The sequence below is a fragment of the Oncorhynchus keta genome, chromosome 28 (genome assembly GCF_023373465.1).
Source record: "Oncorhynchus keta strain PuntledgeMale-10-30-2019 chromosome 28, Oket_V2, whole genome shotgun sequence".
In the NCBI taxonomy this organism is placed as follows: domain Eukaryota; kingdom Metazoa; phylum Chordata; class Actinopteri; order Salmoniformes; family Salmonidae; genus Oncorhynchus; species Oncorhynchus keta.
In genome coordinates this window covers 43,767,559-43,788,080 of record NC_068448.1, presented here as the reverse complement: position 1 = coordinate 43,788,080, position 20,522 = coordinate 43,767,559, and the positions used below count along the sequence as shown (strand labels likewise).

At 41.0% G+C, this 20,522-nt stretch overlaps 1 protein-coding gene and 1 long non-coding RNA gene across 7 annotated transcripts in view; one reads left to right on the top strand and one right to left on the bottom strand.

The window, feature by feature from the left end:
* LOC118361411 (protein bicaudal D homolog 2-like) overlaps positions 1–2,886 on the bottom strand; it is a 75,737-nt gene extending 72,851 nt beyond the window's left edge. For all 6 annotated transcript variants that reach the window (XR_004820982.2, XM_035741316.2, XM_035741318.2 and 3 more), the window contains exon 1: positions 2,304–2,886. Coding sequence is in view for 5 of the 6 variants with exons in the window: in XM_035741316.2 (XP_035597209.1) it covers positions 2,304–2,543 (240 nt within the window). In the remaining variant the exon portion in view is untranslated. The remainder of the gene's footprint in view (positions 1–2,303) is intronic.
* Positions 2,887–9,463: 6,577 nt separating this feature from the next.
* Positions 9,464–12,558, top strand: LOC118360453 (uncharacterized). Its single transcript, XR_004820868.2, has 2 exons — positions 9,464–10,072; positions 11,622–12,558. It is a non-coding gene; the product is annotated as an uncharacterized LOC118360453 (long non-coding RNA).
* Positions 12,559–20,522: the final 7,964 nt, after the last annotated feature.

The window sequence follows — 20,522 nt, the reverse complement described above, 5'->3', positions numbered from 1 at the left end:
CCTTTTCAGGCGGGAACTTTCAAAATTCAAAAACCACATGTCCGCCTCTTTTTCAAACCAGACTGGAAATACCAGATAATTAAGGTCCTCTGGTTTGAGAGACTGCTTCACTAAGAGTATTGTCAAAATTGGCATTAGAGAGGACTTATGTGTGTAATGAGGGATTAAACGATATCAACCAATTCTTTCTTTGGCCGCCTCTCCTTCCAGTTCTCTGCTGCCAATGACTGGAACGAACTACAAAAATCTCTGAAACTGGAAACACTTATCTCCCTCACTAACTTTAAGCACCAACTGTCAGAGCATCTTACAGATTACTGCACCTGTACATAGCCCACCTATAATTTAGCCCAAACAACTACCTCTTTCCCAACTGTATTTCATTTATTTATTTTGCTCCTTTGCACCCCATTATTTTTATTTCTACTTTGCACATTCTTCCATTGCAAATCTACCATTCCAGTGTTTTACTTGCTATATTGTATTTACTTTGCCACCATGGCCTTTTTGCCTTCACCTCCCTTCTCACATCATTTGCTCACATTGTATATAGACTTGTTTATACTGTATTATTGACTGTATGTTTGTTTTACTCCATGTGTAACTCTGTGTCGTTGTATCTGTCGAACTGCTTTGCTTTATCTTGGCCAGGTCGCAATTGTAAATGAGAACTTGTTCTCAACTTGCCTACCTGGGTAAATAAAGGTGAAAAAATAAATAAATCAATAAATAAAAATTGAGTGAATGTCCACTTTTTTATCAGTTGCACATGAATAAACAGGGTGGCAGTGGATAACCATTACTCTGATACATTAGTGAAGATAGAATGTTCAGCAAGTCAGAAAACTCATCTTCATCCTCATTGGAGTAAGCCTATAATATTTCAGCGGTGCAATATACACTGAACAAAAATATAAACACAACATGTAAAGTGTTGGTCCCATGTTTCATGAGCTGAAATAAAAGATTCCAGAAATGTTTCATGTGCACAAAAAGCTTATTTCTCTCAAATTATGTCCACAAATATGTTTACAGCCCTGTTAGTCAGCATTTCTCCTTTGCCAAGATAATCCATTCCCCTGAAAGGTGTGGTATATCAAGAAGCTGATTAAACAGCATGGCCATTACACAGGTGCACCTTGTGCAGAGGACAATAAAAAGCCACTCTAAAATGTGCAGTTTTGTCACACAAGTTTTCACACAAGTTTTGATGGAGCATGGAATCGGCATGCTGGCTGCAGGAATGTCCACCAGAGCTGTTGCCTGATAATTTAATGTTAATTTCTCTTCCATAAGCACCTCCAATGTTGTTTTAGAGAATTTGGCAGCAAGTCCAACCTGCCACTCAACCACAGACCACGTGTATGGCGTCGTGTGGGTGATGGGTTTGCTGATGTCAACGTTGTCAACAGAGTGCCCCATGGTGGCGGTGGTGTTATGGTATTGGGCAGGCATAAACTACGAACAATGACCACACTTGCAATTTATCGATGGCATTTTGAACGCACAGATAGCGTGACGAGATTTTGAGGTCCATTGTGGTGCTATTCATTCACCGACATCACCTTGTGTTTTAGCATGATAATGCACAGCTCCATGTCGCAAAGATCTGTACGTAATTCCTGGAAGCTGAAAATTACAACATTCCACAGGCCACAATTAACAGTCTGATAAACTCTATGCAAAGGATATGTGTCGCGCTGTATGATGCAAATGGTGGTCACACCAGATACTGACTGGTTTTCTGATCCACGGTCCTACCTTTTTTTGTAAGGTATCTGTGACTAACATATGCAAATCTGTATTCCCAGTCATGTGAAATCCATAGAATAGGGCCTAATGCATTTATTCAATTGACTGATTTTATTTAAACTGTAACTCAGTAAAATCTTTGAAATTATTAGATGTTGCGTTTATATTTTTGTTTAGTATATTGGAGTTTACATTTCAAATCCCACAGCAAATGACAATACACAACCAACACTGTATGGGCATGGAAAAACAGAACGCATGTCTCTAACCCCAATATCTTAAATTAGAAAAAGCTAATTATACACGGATGTGTAGAAAGATATTACGAAGCCTATAGCTAGAAGGGGCAGTATGGCAATAATATAAATCCCCCCTGAGAGGGGAATCATTGATAGAACATAAGGCAAAGTTACACGTACTTCATCACCCCCCCCCCTCCCGCCACCCCTACACACGCACAGAAATATAAAATGCATGGCATTTTATAGCAGTTCAAATGTATATTTCAATTTCATACAGAAAATATACACCGTTAAAAGACTACAACATACCTCTTTGAGCACGTCCAGTTCCTGGCGCACGGTCTCGTATTCGATCTCCAGGTCGTCATACTGATGTTTAAGCTGCTGCTTCTCCTCCAGCACTGCCAGCCCGTACTCCGCCGCCTGGATCTTCTCATGGGTGGTCTCACTCAGCTCCCGGGAAAGGCGCTCTATCTCGGCTCGCAGACACTCCGGTTCGGCCTCCAGCACGAGCATCGTTTCAGAATAGCGCTGCTCCTCCACGGACATACTATGGATGTTGGTGATGGATCAACCTTGGCCGATGCGCCAGCCAATCCTAAAACGAACGACGAGGGGATGAGACGGCTTCAAGCGGGTCCAATATTGAAGGATTGCGGAGAACCCTTTCGTTTGAATAGATTATTAGATTCTTCTGTATTTGAACTGCATGATCGGTACTCTTGCGTTTCTCGTTGCCACTTTGGGTATTGCGTTTTCGGTCATGAAGCTGTGGTGTCCTTTATTTCTTCCGGCAGGAGAGGCTTGTCTGTTATCCCTACAACTGCTCCATGACTGCAGTTCCTTTGCCCTTCGCCTCTCCCCGGCTGCTCAGAGCGATTGGGGGGAGAAGCTGTCTAGCGCTGTCAGATCACTCAGCTGAGAACGAGAATATAAGAATGGTGGTTGATGGGAAATGTAGTACCACAAACGCTAGTGCATAGACGTCAGGCAAATGCACTCATATCCCATCAGGCATTGTGTGCAGGCTAGTCTAAGGTGAAACGTGTGGAACACGGAAGCGGCCTTTTATTTTCAAAGGAATTGGTCTAGAAAAGATTTGGTGACTGTGCATGTCGTGCCATCTGTCGGTTGTTTCTGTAGATTCACGATGCTGTAGTCATAGCTATAGCCTGTAATAAAAGTGTTTCCAGCGGCTTTTGACAAGAGCATCACTCTGAGCGATCAACTTGATCAAATGACTAAAGCAGATAATAGGTTATGAACTAAATAGCCTATTGTCATTGATATTGTCATGCATTTATTGAGGCTAGGAGCTACTGGATGCATAGTTTTTTTTGCCGGTGTGGTGGTATAACTGAGCAGTTGGAATATGACAATATGAGCGTTTATTGTAAAGAGCGATCCGTAAGCCTTCCCCAGTGGGCAGAGCTAGGCATGTTGCACTGGACACGTTTTAATACGATGATTTTTGTTTATACAATGGGTCCCGTGTGGGTCTGTATGGCCTAGTTATGCGAATATACCATATTTGAGGACAGTGTATTGCAGTTAATTTCGTCTTTGACTTAAGAAGTAAAATATATTTGAATAGTAGACCTAAACAGGGAAACAACAAGTCCCAGATCAAATGTATTTATTAAGCCCTTCTTACATCAGCCGATGTCACAAAGTGCTGTACAGAAACCCAGCCTAAAACCCCAAACAGCAAACAATGCAAGTGTAGAAGCACCAGGCAGTTCTCAATAGAACATACCAAAGGGGGGCATAGTTTTCTATTTTAATTATTGGGGGTCATCTGAAATCAGTGGCATTATTTTGACATTAATACGTTTCGCATATCAGTTTACAAACAATGTAAAAAAAATAATTGAATTAATAAAGCCGCATACAAACATGGTCTCTTTTTTGCTTTCTTGAGCAGATTCAAAATGGAGGTGTTTTAGCCTAGGTCAGTGCTTTCGGCAGCCAATTGAAAATACAGAGAGTAAGGGTTGGTAATGTTCTCTAGTTGCACCATGATTGGGTCAGTGTTCTGTCACTCATCGGGATACTACATCACCGAAAAATCGACAGGGAGAGCTAATTGATTTACATTAGACGTGCCCATCCAAGAAGGCTCAAGGTCATTGGCCACAGACAAAATTACTCAAATCACGTTATATCTACCGTAGCTTTGATTGGGCTGATCATGTCAACATCATGCTTTCAAAATCATACCTAGCTAGTTAAACAAGCAGTCATCATCATGAATCAAGTCGACAATCTACTGGCAAATCCTTATGTAGCCAAATCCACATGTAGCCTATAGTCTGTTTTAGAGAAATGTCATCATCAAATATTGTAAGAGCTTTCATTGTCTGCTTATATGCCCCCTTTATTTATCCTACGGTTCTGACTTGGTGTACAGGAAGAATACTGTAAGAACGACCCATGTTCTGCATTCTGTCACTGTACATTTCAAAAGTGCTGAACAAATATTTATATTGAATACGTTAGCTCGCTCATTGTTTTAATCAAAATTACGGACTGCCTCTTATCCGCTCATCATTCCTTTATGCCATAGTTTGTACATCTAAATTGTCTGTAGAAACCACATTTGTTTAAGCAAGTCAGCCATATCAGCTATATTTTTTTTAAAGGCAGTAAATGAGGCTGAATGAACTGTTTCGCTGCCAGACAAGGCTTCACTGATAGCCAGGTGTAGTGTTACGTTGTGTTGTGTAGTGGCTTTGCTGGCATGTGTAACAGTATAGCTTCCGTCCCTCTCCTCGCCCCAACCTGGTCTCTGAAACACTATTAGCGCGCACCACCGCTAACTAGCTAGCCATTTCACATCGGCCACACTCACCCCCCTTTTGACCTCCTCCTTTTCCGCAGCAACCAGTGATCCAGGTAACAGTATAGCTTCCATCCCTCTCCTCGCCCCAACCTGGGCTCGAACCAGGGACCCTCTGCACACATCAACTACAGTCACTCATGAAGCATCGTTACCCGTCGCGCCTTGCCCATCTCGTTACCCAAAGGTGCGATGCTGAACAGGGGAACAGCTACTTCTAGGTCTCAGAGCGAGTGAAGTCACCAACTGAAACACTGTTAGCGCGCACCACCGCTAACTAGCTAGCCATTTCACATCGGCCACACATGCATCTAAAATATTTTGGGGGAGTTTGCTCCACCAAGATGTACATGCTAAAATCGCCACTGTCTGAAATATCAATATAGAGATATAATTCAATTGTGTTTTTGAAATGATGGTCCCGGCTGAGAATAGAACATTTCGTTTTCTACTTTGGGTTGGTACTGTTTACCACAATTTTCTGGAAAGGTCCATAATGAACCTATAGAGCTCTGGATCCAATGTCATACCACTGTAACACCTTGTGAATTATTTACCCCTTTATAGAATACACTTTTTTACTCTTGACTTAACGCTGTGTTACCATTAACATTGGCTGCATATCCATTGTCCTTCTACCAAAGTGTGGACCTGCACATTTATTCTCATCTCAGGGATTTAATCATGTTGTAAAGTAGCTCAAGCCAATGCTTACACCTATCCAATGCTTGGATGAGGAGAGTGATGAACAATTGATATGCAGACATTGATTTCAGCTGGCTTCATCAACAGAGGGTCTGTGTTCCAAATGGCACCCTGTTCCCTTTACATAGTGCAGTAATTTTGACCAGGGCCCATAGGTGGTCAAAAGTAGTCCATTATACAGGGAAATGTTATAGGGAATAGGGTCCCCTTTTGGATGCATTCAGCCTGATGAGCCCCACACCGCTAATTGTAAACCATTCCTCCATCCCATTCGTCCAGTCAAGCAAATGAAGGAGTGAGACTGTGATTTTTTTCACCTTTGTTTAACCAGGTAGGCCAGATGAGAACAAGTTCTCATTTACAACTGCGACCTGGCTAAGATAAAGCAAAGCAGTGCGGCAAAAACAACAACACAGAGTTACACATGGGATAAACAAATGTACACAAAAGAAGAAAAAAAACACAATCAAAAAATCTATATACACTGTGTGAAAATGTAGTAAGACTAGGGAGGTAAGGCAAAAAATAGGCCATAGTGGCGAAGTAATTATAATTTAGCTTTAACATTGGAGTGATAGATGTGCAGATGATTATGTGCAAGTAGAGATACTGGGGTGCAAAAATATAAAAAATAAATAACAATTTGGGGAATGAGATAGTTGGGTGGGCTATTTACAGATGGCTGTGTATACAGGTGCAGTGATTGGTAAGCTTAAAGTTAATACAGTTGAAGTCGGAAGTTTACATACACATTATCCAAGTACATTTAAACTCAATTTTTCACAATTTGACATTTAATCCTCGTAAAAAATTCCCTGTTTTAGGTCAGTCACAAACTTGTCCTTTGTCTCTGGGATACTGTAATTCTTGTTCTTTGTTGATATGAACCTGCAACCAGTCAAAATCTATTGAGCAGTCAGTACTGTTAATAAATGGAAAGCACAATGTTCAAGGCCATACAATTTGTCCATTGTACAGTATACAGCCTACAATGCACTGTACTACAGTATCCATTCTCAGACTTTCTCCTTCCCACCTTCAACAACCTGTTTGCTCTCTGAACTGGCTTATATTGGTTGTGTCGCATCATTTGAAACAGGTTAAATCAATTTCGAGTGGTTGTGTTCAATCAATGACATATGTTCTCTATTTGTATTTGATTGTTGCCACTTGTGTTTACCAGTATGGATGACATGTGCATTAGAGTGCGGAATGTGTTTTGAGAATGAGAATGTGTTTAGAGTTTTGCTGAAAAGTCTAAGTGAGATCTGCAAATTGTGTTTTACCATGTGAAATGGTTTAAGGTATTGACAACAGACTGCATAATTAGCTAAATGAGTCCAGGCAACTGAGAACTTTGTTCAGCCAATGGGTTTTAGTGTTTTAGCAATTGAGAAAAACTGTAAGATCACCACTTCATTTTAAGAATGTGAAATGTCAGAATAATAGTAGAGAGAACGATTTATTTCAGATTTTATTTCTTTCATCACATTCCCAGTGGGTCAGAAGTTTACATACACTCAATTAGTATTTGGTAGCATTGCCTTTAAATTGTTTAACTTGGGTCAAACATTTTGGGTAGCCTTCCACAAGCGTCCCACAATAAGTTGGGTGAATTTTGGCCCATTTCTCCGTACAGAGCTGGTGTAACTGAGTCAGGTTTGTAGGCCTCCTTGCTCACACACACTTTTTCAGTTCTGCCCACAAATTGAGGTCAGGACTTTGTGATGGCCACTCCAATACCTTGACTTTGTTGTCCTTAAGCCATTTTGCCACAACTTTGGAAGTATGCCTGGGGTCATTGTCCATTTGGAAGATCCATTTGCAACCAAGCTTTAACTTCCTGACTGATGTCTTGAGATGTTGCTTCAATATATCCACAGAATTTTCATGATGCCATCTATTTTGTTAAGTACACCAGTCCCTCCTGCAGCACAGCACCCCCACAACATGATGCTGCCACCCCCATGCTTCACAGTTGGGATGGTGTTCTTCAGCTTGCAAGCCTCCCCCTTTTTCCTCCAAATATAACGATGGTCATTATGGCCAAACAGTTCTATTTTTGTTTCATCAGACCAGAAGACATTTCTCCAAAGGGTACAATCTTTGTCCCTATGTGCAGTTGCAAACCGTAGTCTGGCTTTTTTATGACGGTTTTGGAGCAATGGCTTCTTCCTTGCTGAGCGCCCTTTCAGGTTGTCAATATAGTACTTGTTTTACTGTGAATATAGATACTTTTGTACATGTTTCCTCCAGCATCTTTACAAGGTCCTTTGCTGTTGTTCTGGGATTGATTTGCACTTTTCGCACCAAAGTACGTTCATCTCTTGGAGACAGAATGCATCTCCTTCCTGAGCGGTATGACGGCTGCGTGGTCCCATGGTGTTTATATTTGCGTACTATTGTTTGTACAGATGAACGTGATTCCTTCAGCCGTTTGGAAAATGCTCCCAAGGATGATCCAGACTTGTGGAGGTCTACAATGTATTTTTTGAGGTCTTGGCTGATTTCTTTTTATTTTCCCATGGTGTCAAGCAAAGAGGCACTGAGTTTGAAGGTAAGCCTTGAAATACATCCACAGGTACACCTCCAATTGACTAAAATAATGTCAACTAGCCTATCAGAAGCTTCTAAAGCCATGACATAATTTTCGGGACTTTTCCAAGCTGTTTAAAGGCATAGTCAATTTAGTGTATGTAAACTTCTGACCCACGGGATTTGTGATACAGTGACCTATAAATGAAATAATCTGTCTGTAAACAATTGTTGGAAAAATTACTTGTGTCGTGCACAAAGTAAATGTCCTAACCGACTTGACAAAACTATAGTTTGTTAACAATACATTTGTGGAGTGGTTGAAAAACTAGTTTTAATGACTACAACCTAAGTGTATGACGCGTAATTCTGAATTACCTGTATCTGGGAATTCTCAAAAGTTTCTCCCTTCACAGCTGGTGTAGTAGGAACTGGTGCAGCGGGTAAATTAAATACCACAGCAGAGGACTACTTTGACTGCAGCTGAACTGCTGGGGGTTTCAGATCTAATAGAGAGAAACACAATTTTCTTAAATGACAATAATCATAGAAGTAAACAGACTGAATGAGTGCAAGGCCTAGATTCAATCAGATCAAGCATTTACCGCCGATAGCCCTGTCAAATCAGTAAGCAGCTGCTCTTGATCATTGTCAAGAAGCTACACCCGTCCTACTCACGTCACAAGTTCAGAACGAGAAGGTGTAGGCTATATAGAAATAATGACACTCAAATAAAAAATAGCTGTGCAGCGACACTCCCCATCCTACCTGACAGAGCTTGAGAGGATCTGCAGAGAAGAATGGGAGGAACTCCCAAAATACAGCTATGCCAAGCTTGAAGCGTCATACCCAAGAAGTCTCAAGACTGTAATCACTGCCAAAGGTGCTTCAATAAAGTACTGAGTAAAGGGTCTATTTTCTATTTTTTTTTTTAAATACATTTGCAAAAATGTCTAAAAACCTGTTTTTCTTTGTCATTATGGGGTATTGTGTGTAGTTGATGAGAGGGAAAAGAGAAATGTAATCAATTTCAGAATGAGGGTGTAACATAACAAAATGTGGGGAAAGTAAAGGGGTCTGAATACTTTCCGACTGCACTGTATACTATTCTATCCTACGTATTCTACATATATACTAAACATTCTATCGACATACTAATGTCTATACATCCCATCATATATATATATATATATATATATATATATATATATATATATATATATAGATCTAAAAGTAAAATAATGGACCATTCACAGACTCTGACATTGCTCATCCTAATATTTCTTAATTCCATCATTTGACTTTAAGATCTGTGTATATTGTTGTGAATTGTTAGATATTACTGCACTGCTGGAGCCAGGAACACAAGCATTTCGCTACATCCGTAATAACATCTGCTAAATATGTGTATGGACCAATACAATTTTATTTGAAAAAATGTAATTTGATTTGATTACTTTTCGTATGGTTTCAGCTAGGGGGCAGCGTCATTTAGTTACTTATGGTGCGTGCAAGACAACTGGGAACTCGGAAAATACGAGATCAAATCGTCCGTGATCATAAGGTCGGAAATTCGGAGGTTTAAAAAAGAGGCACGAATTCCTGACTTGGAATTCGGATTTGGATGACCGTTCAAACTAACTTTCCCAGTCGGAGCTCGTTTTTGTTCGAGTTCCCAGTCATCTTGAATGCATTGAAGTCGGCGATTTCCGAGCTCCAGTTGGAGCACTTCTGTTGGGATGACGTTCGTTGTCTCCTCTTCAAAAAGCGTGTCCACACCAACAACCCGTCCTAGTATGCCATACTCCGACACTGATAATGTATTAGTCTAGTAATTCGTTCTGCGTTTGAGAGGAGAAAGAATTATGAAGTCTGGCTCGGAGGCTCCCATTCAGTCAGAGGAGAGCGAGACGCAGAAGCATGGATTTGGGAAATGGCTTCCAGAAACGCACAGACCATGCAGCATACACAGAAAACGATGGGGGCTACATTTCAACAGGTAGACCTAATGTCTTAAATTAGTACAGTGTTCTTTTTTCACCAAGCGCAACATAGCTTCAGCTAGAAAGATGTGTCGGCATCGAGTAATTGTCTCTGGCCCCCTCCCAGTTAGGGGGAGTGATGAGCTCTTCAGCAGAGTCTCACAACTCATTCGCTGGTTGAAAACTGTTTTCTGCCCCTCCCAAAATATAGAATTTGTAGATAATTGGCCCTCTTCCTGGGACTCACCCACGAACAGGACCAAGCCTGGCCCGTTTGAGGAGTGACGGACTCCATCCTAGCTGGAGGGGTGCTCTCGTTTTATCTACCAACATAGACAGGGCTCTAACTCCTCTACCTCCACAATGAGATAGGGTGCAGGCCAGGCAGCAGGCTGTTAGTCAGCCTGCCAGCATAGTGGAGTCTGCCACTAGCACAGTCAGTGAAGTCAGCTCAGCTATCCCCATTGAGACCGTGTCTGTGCCTCGACCTTGGTTGGGCAAAACTAAACATGGCGGTGTTCGCCTTAGCAATCTCACTAGGATAAAGACCTCCTCCATTCCTGTCATTATTTAAAGAGATCGTGATACCTCACATCTCAAAATAGGGCTACTTAATCCCTCACTTCCAAGGCAGTTATAGTCAATGAAATAATCACTGATCATAATCTTGATGTGATTGGCCTGACTGAAACATGGCTTAAGCCTGATGAATTTGCTGTGTTAAATGAGGCCTCACCTCTTGGTTACACTAGTGACCATATCCCCCGCGCATACCCGCAAAGGCAGAGGTGTTGCCAACATTTAAGATAGGTTTATTTGTAAATTTAAATTTGCTATGTTTTCGTCTTTTGAGCTTCTATTCATGAAATCTATGCAGCCTTCTCAAATCACTTTTTATAGCTACTGTTTACAGGGCCATATACAGAGTTCCTCACTGAGTTCCCTGAATTTCTATCGGACCTTGTAGTCATAGCAGAAAATATTTTTATTTTTGGTGACTTTAATATTCACATCGGAAAGTCCACAGACCCACTCCAAAAGGCTTTCGGAGCCATCATCGACTCAGTGGGTTTTTTCCAACATGTCTCCAGACCTACTCACTGCCACAGTCATACTCTGGACCTAGTTTTGTCCCATGGAATAAATGTTGTGGATCTTAATGTTTTTCCTCATAATCCTGGACTATCGTACCACCATTTTATTACATTTGCAATCGCAACAAATAATCTGCTCCGACCCCAACCAAGGAGGTAAATTGGTAAATGTACATTTTATGTTGCATTGGTTTAAACCAGAATGAAATAGAAGTCGGTCTCTGTCTTTCTCTGATCAATCTAACCTAGTGGTTAGAGCAGCGGGCCAGTAACCAAAAGGTTGCTAGATCAAATCCCTGAGCTGACAAGGGTAAAAATCTATTGTTCTGCACCGGAACAAGGCAAGTAACCTAGTTCCTAGGCCATCATTGTAAGTAAGAATGTGTTCTTAACTGACTTGCCGAGTTAAATAAAGGTCAAATTAAAACATCTATCACAATATGATTTGTTTGAATGCATTTTACACACACAGATCCTGTCACAGTATCTCCATAGCAACTCAACATAGACATGAAGCTCCATCCTGAGTCTCCACCCTACCACCACAGACCTCCTGTGACCAGCAATACTCTTTCATAAACCTGGGTCGTAATTCACTAGACACCAAACAGAAGAAAACAGACAAAAACGTGTGCACTAATAAATATGACCCTGGATACTGTGTAGCATCAGTAAACTCACTCACGTTCTCCTTCACTTAACAACTATGAACAACAAAGTACTTCTGACAGTCGTCCAGTAAGAAGGAAGATTGGATCTCCATTCATTGCCAAACCACCGACCAACTGGACTCAGCATCTCTCTCTCTCTCTCGCCATCTCTCTCGGTTGAATGTTAAGCACAGACAGACTGGTACCCAGTGCCCAGGCTACTCACACCCTCAAAGCACTTTATTCTTTCATTTATGCACCTTTTTGTGGCATTGTATTGTCTATGCTGGCTCTATTCATTTCTGTGTCTTGTCAAATTTCCAGCGATAAAAGTATGCTAATTAGTCATGTGGAATTTATACTGTGGAATTTATACTGTGGAATTTATACTGTGGAATTTATACTGTGGAATGCACAAGTGGAAACGGGATCAACTTAAGGCTTTGATGCCATCATGCAAGAATGTTTTTAAACTGAACTGTTCTATTGGTCTAGCATTTATTTTTATTTTTATGAGACTTGTTTTAAAATGATTTCACTCTGTGACTTCAGTAATTCTAATCTCTCTCTCTCTACATTAAAAGCTCAAAACCATTTAGTGACGCTGTTAAATGGACACTAGATGAGGTAGATGTTTCTATTTTTAATCATGTCCATGTTCTTATGTAACCTGCAATTCCGTTTTCTTTATTGTAAACTGCTTAAGTGCACCATTGTAGCACATGCATTTGTGTAAATTAAACCTGTCTATATATCTGACCATTGTCTTGTAGACATTATACATTCATTTGTAATACACTGTACAAAGATATTAACTACATAGATATCAACTGTACATAGTCACTTTCACTCCTGCTCTTATCCCTTATTGATCCCTCTATTCTCTCTCTTTCTCCTGCTGCAACAGAATACAGCACTTTGTCTTCTCATGTTTATGCACCTTGGTAGCATTGTGTTGTTTAATGTGCTCAGCTGGTAATAACAGCAATCTCCCCTTGTATAAAAGTGACTCCGAACACCTCACTGCACCACGTTATGCAAGTATGATCAGTAGAGAGACAGACGGAGAGAGAAATGAGGGGGGGGGGTCAATGAGGGGTAAGGGGGAGTGAAAGTGACTCAAGTTATCTATTAATCCATTGCCCCTGGGCAGTCAGACAGAGCAGAAGTACAGCTAGAGTACTAGAGGTGGTAGCTGGTAATGGAGGGAGAACAGGGAGGGAGTCCTAGACATGAGAGGTGCCAGTGTTCCGTCGCAGAGATTCAGGGGGACATTAACCAAGCCTGATCAACTTATCCCCCAGCCATCACAAGCTGGACTCTGTAGACATATGTTTGCTATCAATGTGGGGTAAGGAGCTGAAACCTGACATCCCTCCCCACCCAACTTGTTGCTGGAAACCCTGAAACCAAACCCTCTCATGCCATCTACTGGCCAGACACCAAAACAGCAGCTACAATGTTCCCCATGTTGCTGTTGAGCTGGTGTTCCCTAACCTTTTCACTCAGGTCCCCCTTCCAGCATTGGGGAACGTCCCGCGCAACGTCTCTTTCTATGGGCACAAGCACTGTTCATGATATAAACTGTTCAGACCCCTCTTGTTGGTGGATATTTTCTTTCTTCTTGCAATTCTATACATGTTGCCATGTCTAATGTGTATTAATGTGATATTTCAGTCAAACATTACACAGGTGATCAAATATTCAAAGCTTGGTGATGAGTTGCTTGTTTGAATCAGCTGTGTAGTGCTAGGGCAAGCAAAACAATGTGCACCCAGGAGGAGCCCCAGGGCAGAATTTGGGAAACCCTAAGCTAGTTGACTGCTGTGGCTAGCCAAAAATGACTTGTTTTGAAAGTTGGATCATCTTATTTAAGTGTTCTTACACTATGATTTGTAACATTCAAAGCAACTGGTAATCGTCCATGGCAGGCATTGTTGTCACCTTCGCTTGCTACATAACTTCTGAGTGATAGGAAGCACGAGCTCCAACACCAATCAGCCTACACCACTGCACACACACCGTTGTTACTATGACAACTAGTGTAACCATGTCAGCAAATGACTGCTGTCTGAGCACACACAAATCTGATTTGGTCACTTGTAACTTTAAAAAACAAAACTGATTTGAGTATTAAGTTCTGCAGTGTGAAGAAGGCTTTAGAGATGGGCCCGATCCAGGAACAACCCCTAGTCCAGCTATTCAAGCTCACTAATTGGCCAGTCCACATACCCAGTGTCCCATTCTCCTGATTTGACGGAGACAATGAGAGCCAGCAGTACTTTGATCCTCAAGTGTACAGTACATTTGAACAGACTCACTTTCAGCCAATTACGATGCAATCTGGATGCACACTAGTAAAACAAAATACATTTTCACTTTCTGACATCTAACTTTTTGTCTTGTTTTATTTACAGATCCTTGCAATACTACCAAGTGGACCAATGTTCCCAAGGCAGTTGGTATGTATACTGAACAAGAATATAAACACAACATGTGAAGTGTTGGTCCCATGTGTCTTGTGCTGAAATAAAATATTTCAGAAACTGCAGGAATGCACACCAGAGCTGTTGCCAGAGAATGTAATGTTAATTTCTGTACCATAAGCCACCTCCAACGTTGTTTTAGAGAATTTGGCAGTACGTCCAACCGGCCTCACATCCGCAGCCAACGTTTTTGGTGTCGTGTGGGTGGGTGAGCGGTTTGCTGATGTCAATGTTGTGAACAGAGTGCTCAATGGTGGCTATGGGGTTTTGGTAAGGGTAGGCATAAGCTACGGACAACAAACATAATTGCATTTTATTGATGGCAATTTGAATGCACAGAAATACTGTGACGAGATCATGAGGCCCATTGTGAGGCTCTTTTAAAGATATCTGTGACCAACACATGCATATCTGCATTTGCAGTCATGCGAAATCCATAGATTAGGGCCTAATGAATTTATTTCAATTGACTGCTTTTTCTCATATGAACTGTAACTCGGTAAAATGTTAGACATTCTTGCATGTTGCGTTCATATTTTTGTTCCAGTATACCATATAAATTGTACTATATTTACAAATTGTTTTGACAAACTTAGATTATAATAGTTGGTTAGGGTGTGCATACACACTGATTTGTGAGATCATCAGCAGTCTGGAACAACTCATGATCATTTACTATCACCAGTCACTTTTCTCCCAGTGCTGTCCATAGCCTATACTGTATACTGTGCATATGGGCCTACTTTCTTTTTTTGACTGAGGATGTAATAATGCTACCATGTACTTTCATATGTTTTTTTGTAGTGTTTCTCCAATATCAACAGTTGTCTGATGCCACTTTTTGTTCTTATTTCTCAGAGTAAATAACTCACGGACACTGGAGAAGCTTTAACCAAGTTGAATTCTGCCCGAAGGTTCTGTACAGCTGTAATTCAGACAGCCAAACATTTCTCACCATCACAGTTATATACATCAAACTTAAGACACTCCTTCTCTCCAATTCTTACATCTTATGGCTCTACGGGAAGAGGGTAACCAGATACTAAACCCTGATTATTCCCTTAAGGGGATCTGACCTCATCACCTCAACCCCTCCTTCCCCTAATCCACAGGTACCCATCTGTCTCCCCTATCTCAACACTTTGCTCTCCTCCCTTCCACCCAACACATTCCAAAGCTATTTGTCTTCCTACAGAGAACCATTAACTTCTGACATTAAAACCCAGTATATTTCACCCCTTCTATTCTAGGCTTCTTCTCTATCATTTATTTAATATCTCAATGTTCAAAGTTTAGCCGATTCCAACAGTAATTACAATAGACTTAATTTGTAGTGCATAACACATTTTCTTTCATTTGTTTGAATAGCAGCTGTGTGGTAGATGCAAAGATGGATGTTTATTTTGTGTTTGCTTTTAATTAGTTGCGTCATTATTCAAGTGCATAATACCTCAATCTGTCACTTTTAAATGCTTTCTTAATCTTGCGGCTATTTTTTGGACAGATGCCCTACTCCAGGAGCTCTTTGAGACTTCCGATGTCCACGATGAGGTCTCGCCACCATCGCTCACAGCCTCATCAGACGGGGCTAGCAGACAACAAATGACTTCAGAAAGGCTGAGGGAGGCGAGACCTTATCTCATTGACAACTGGCAACAGTGTGGTACCAACCCAGCTGTCTTGCACTGTAGCGACCGCCTTCCGTGTCCCTTCTTTGGTGCTGATTTTGACAGAGCCGGGCATTCTCTTTTTGTGTTCCACAATCGGGATGCCATGATGAAAGGCTTCCTACAGCCACTGCCTCCTACTGCAGGAATCAGCCATTGACAGCAGCCCTGAACTGCATTGCTGGTTAAGGACTTGTAAGCATTTCACATGCTCCTAATACACCTGTTGTATTAGGAGCATGTGCCAATTAAGCTTTGATTTGATTTTGATTTGATCCAAACCAAATTGGTAACTTTTTAGTGTTTTAAAGATCACTAATTCTATTTACCTTCCTTGCCATGTTGAATGTCATTTGGAGTTGAATATTGTTAAGGGAATTTTTATCAATGATGACTAATTATGTATACATTTCAATCAGGACTGACTAGTCCAAATGCTATTATGTACTGTACATGTATGAATTTTCTCTCTTGCTCCCATTCCCAATTGTATATAATATAGTCAGGAGTTTAGAACAATGCCTTGGTACAAATGAATGAACAAACTATCTCCAGATGGCAGGGACGGACTATCTCCAGACTGTCTAGAATGCTTATCTACACTGACTGACCTTGGCTTTAGGCGAGGAGGGAAGGCTCGAGAACTATAGGGCCTCTCTACCAGTGTCAAGAAGAGATAGAACATTTAGAAAACGCTGATGTCATTTTCAGTTTATAACCTGTGGTAAAATGTGTATGAAGGCAGTACTCTCTTGAATTAAATGCTATTACCTGACTTTTAAGACCGGGGCTCTGTCAATTCTTATAAATTAAGGGTCTTACAAACCTCGTAATGCATTGACAGAGTGTTTAATTTTGATTGGGAAATAAAACAGAGGAATTTAGAATTCCTTCAACAATATCCTTTGTCATTAATTGTATTTGGATATATGATGTCTTCTGCCTGTAGAGATCCTGCAACGTTTTTGTCTGTGTCCACAACCAGCAATTAGGGTTTGCCCTGGCAGATCTGTTGCACTTGTAACCATGGATACTAAGGATGCAGTATACCTTTATTTAGTTTGTCTTATTCCAATATGTTTGAATTTTAAACCAATCAACTTTACTGACCCATTCCTCACTTTTAGGTTGTTATAATCTGGCATTGCCAGAGCTCCATTGTGAGACCTGCAAGGAGACCGGTACAGCAGGCATGAAAGACCTGCAAAGGAGTGGCAACTGGCCTGTCACCATTTTAACTTTTGCCTCATTATTCTTTTTTGATATATATACTTTTTACTCCAATTTCGCGATATCCAATTGGTAGTTACAGTCTTGCCCCATCGCTGCAACTCCGGTACAGACTCGAAGGTCGAGAGCCATGTGTCCTCTGAAACACGACCCGCCAAGCCGCACTGCTTATTGACACACTGCTTTTTGTCTTTGCAACTCTGCCTAGAAGGCCAGCATCCCATCTCTTCACTGTTGATGTTGAGACAGGTGGTGTTTTGCGGGTACTATTTAATGAAGCTGCCAGTTGAGGACTTGTGAGGCGTCGGTTTCTCAAACTAGACACTCTAATGTACTTGTCCTCTTGCTTAGTTGTGCACCGGGGCCTCCCACTGCTCTTTTTATTCTGGTTAGGGCCAGTTTGCGCTGTTCTTTGTAGGGAGTAGTACACAGCGTTGTACAAGATCTTCAGTTTCTTGGCAATTTCTCGCATGGAATAGCCTTCATTTCTCAGACCAAGAATAGACTGTCTTACTTTCCCCTCTCCCCTAACCTCTCATCCCAGCTCTTCATTCCTTTAAATTTCAATAAAGTTCAAGCATTCCTGAAGAAGAAAAAAAAGAATAGACTGACGAATTTCAGAAGAAAGTTCTTTGTTTCTGGCCATTTTGAGCCTGTAATCGACCCCACAAATGCTGATGCTCCAGATACTCAACTAGTCTAAAGAAGGCCTGTTTTATTGCTTCTTTAATCAGTACACAGTTTTCAGCTGTGCTAACATACAGTTGAAGTCGGAAGTTTACATACACATAGGTTGGAGTTATTAACTCGTTTTTCAACCACTCCACAAATGTCTTGTTAACAAACCGGTTAGGACATCTACTGTGTGCATGAATTTTTTCAACAATTGTTTACAGACATATTATTTGACTTACAATCACTGTATCACAATTCCAGTGGGTCAGAAGTTTACATACACTAAGTTGACTACCTTTAAACAGCTTCGAAAATTCCAGAAAATGGCACGGCTTTAGAAGCTTCTGATAGGATAATTGACATCACTTGAGTCAATTGGGGGTGTATCTGTGGATGTATTTCAAGGCCTACCTTCAAACTCAGTGCATCGTTACTTGACATCATGGGAAAATCTCAAGAAATCAGCCAAGACCTCAGATGTTTTTTTTAGACCTCCACAAGTCTGGTTCATCCTTGGGGGCAATTTCCAAATGCCTGGAGGTACCATGTTCATCTGTACAAACAATAGTACGCAAGTATAAACACCATGGGACCACACAGCCGTCATACCACTCAGGAAGGAGACGCGTTCTGTCTCCTAGAGATGAACGTACTTTGGTGCGAAAAGTGCAAATCCATCCCAGAACAACAGCAAAGGACCTTGTGAAGATGCTGGAGGAAACATGTTCAAAAGTATCTATATCCACAGTAAAACAAGTCCTATATCGAAATAACCTGAAAGCCCGCTCAGCATGGAAGAAGCCACTGCTCCAAAGCCGCCATAAAAAAGCCAGACTACGGTTTGCAACTGCACATGGGGACAAAGATCATACTTTTTGGAGAAATGTCCTCTGGTTTGATGAAACAAAAATAGAACTGTTTGGCCATATAATTACCATCGTTATGTTTGTAAAGGGGGAGGCTTGCAAGCCGAAGAACACCATCCCAACCGTGAAGCATGGGGGTGGCAGCATCATGTTGTGGGGATGCTTTGTGGCAGGAGGGACTGGTGCACTTCACAAAATAGATGGCATCATGAGGACGTAGAATTATGTGGATATATTGAAGCAACATCTCAAGACATCAGTCAGGAAGTTAAAGCTTGGTCGCAAATGGGTCTTCCAAATGGACAATGACCCCAAGCATACTTTCAAAGTTGTGGCAAAATGGCTTAAGGACAACAAAGTCAAGGTATCGGAGTGACTGTCACAAAGCCCTGACCTCAATCCTATAGAAAATTTGTGGGTAGAATCTGAAAAAGCGTGTGCGAGCAAGGAGGCCTACAGACCTGACTCAGTTACACCAGCTCTGTCAGAAGGAATGGGCCAAAATTCACCCAACTTATTGTGGGAAGCTTGTGGAAGGTTACCCAAAACATTTGACCCAAGTTAAACAATTTTAAGGCAATGCTACCAAACCTACTCCGAATGTGATGAAAGAAATAAAAGCTGAAATAAATCATTCTCTCTACTACTATTCTGACATTTCACATTCTTAAAATAAAGTGGGGATCCTAACTGACCTAAGACAGGGAATTCTTACTAGGATCAAATGTCAGGAATTGTGAAACTGAGTTTTATTTGGCTAAGGTGTATGTAAACTCCCGACTTCAACTGTATATATACGAAAGTGGTTTCGGCTATTTCATACACACCTATTGCTGACAGGTGTATAAAATCAAGCCCACCGCCATGCAATCTCCATGGACAAACATTGGGAGAAGAATGGCCTTACTGAAGAGCTGTGACTTTCAACGTGGCATCGTCATATGATGTTATCTTTCCACAAGTCAGTTTGTCAAAGTTCTGCCCTTCTAAAGATTCCCCAGTCAACTGTAAGTGCTGTTACTGTGAAGTGGAAACAGTGTTCAGCTGTGCTAACATAATTTTAAAAAGGGTTTTCTCATGATCAATTAGCCTTTTAAAATTATAAACTTGGATTAGCTAACACAACGTGCCATTGGAACACAGGAGTGATGGTCGCTCATAATGGGCCTCTGTACACCTATGCAGATATTCCATTACAAATCTGCCGTTTCCAGCTACAATAGTAATTTACAACATTAACAATGTCTTTCTGATCATTTTAATGGACAAAAAAAATATGCTTTTCTTTCAAAAACAATGATATTTCTAAGTGACCCTAAACATTTGATTGGTAGTGTATATCAAGCAACTATTTTTATATTCCACAACTATTATCAGATTAACTGTTTTTGTACAGATAATTATCAGACTACTTTCACAAAAGTAGTGTACTGGGCCTTTACTGGTGCTGTAGTCGCGGATGTCTTTAGGTCTTTAGAGCAGGCATTGTTTTTCCTACTGCACCCCACAAAAAAATGTTTTTAACGAATTGCAGCACCCCACCCCAAACTACTTCCCGCGGCTATGCGTGCTGGACGGTGCCTGAACCTGCCTTGTTGGTTCTTGACTGGGGTTAGCTAGCTAGAATTAGAGCCTTCTGGCTAGCCTGTAATTTATGGTTGTAATTACGTTGCGTAACAGCAAAATGTCTATGTACTTGTCATTTGGTTGTAACTAACATTTGTTTAAATTGGCTAGTTAATGTTTTGAAGAGAACAGGCTAGCTCCCTGTAGAATCTAGACCAGAGTGGATGCCCAGG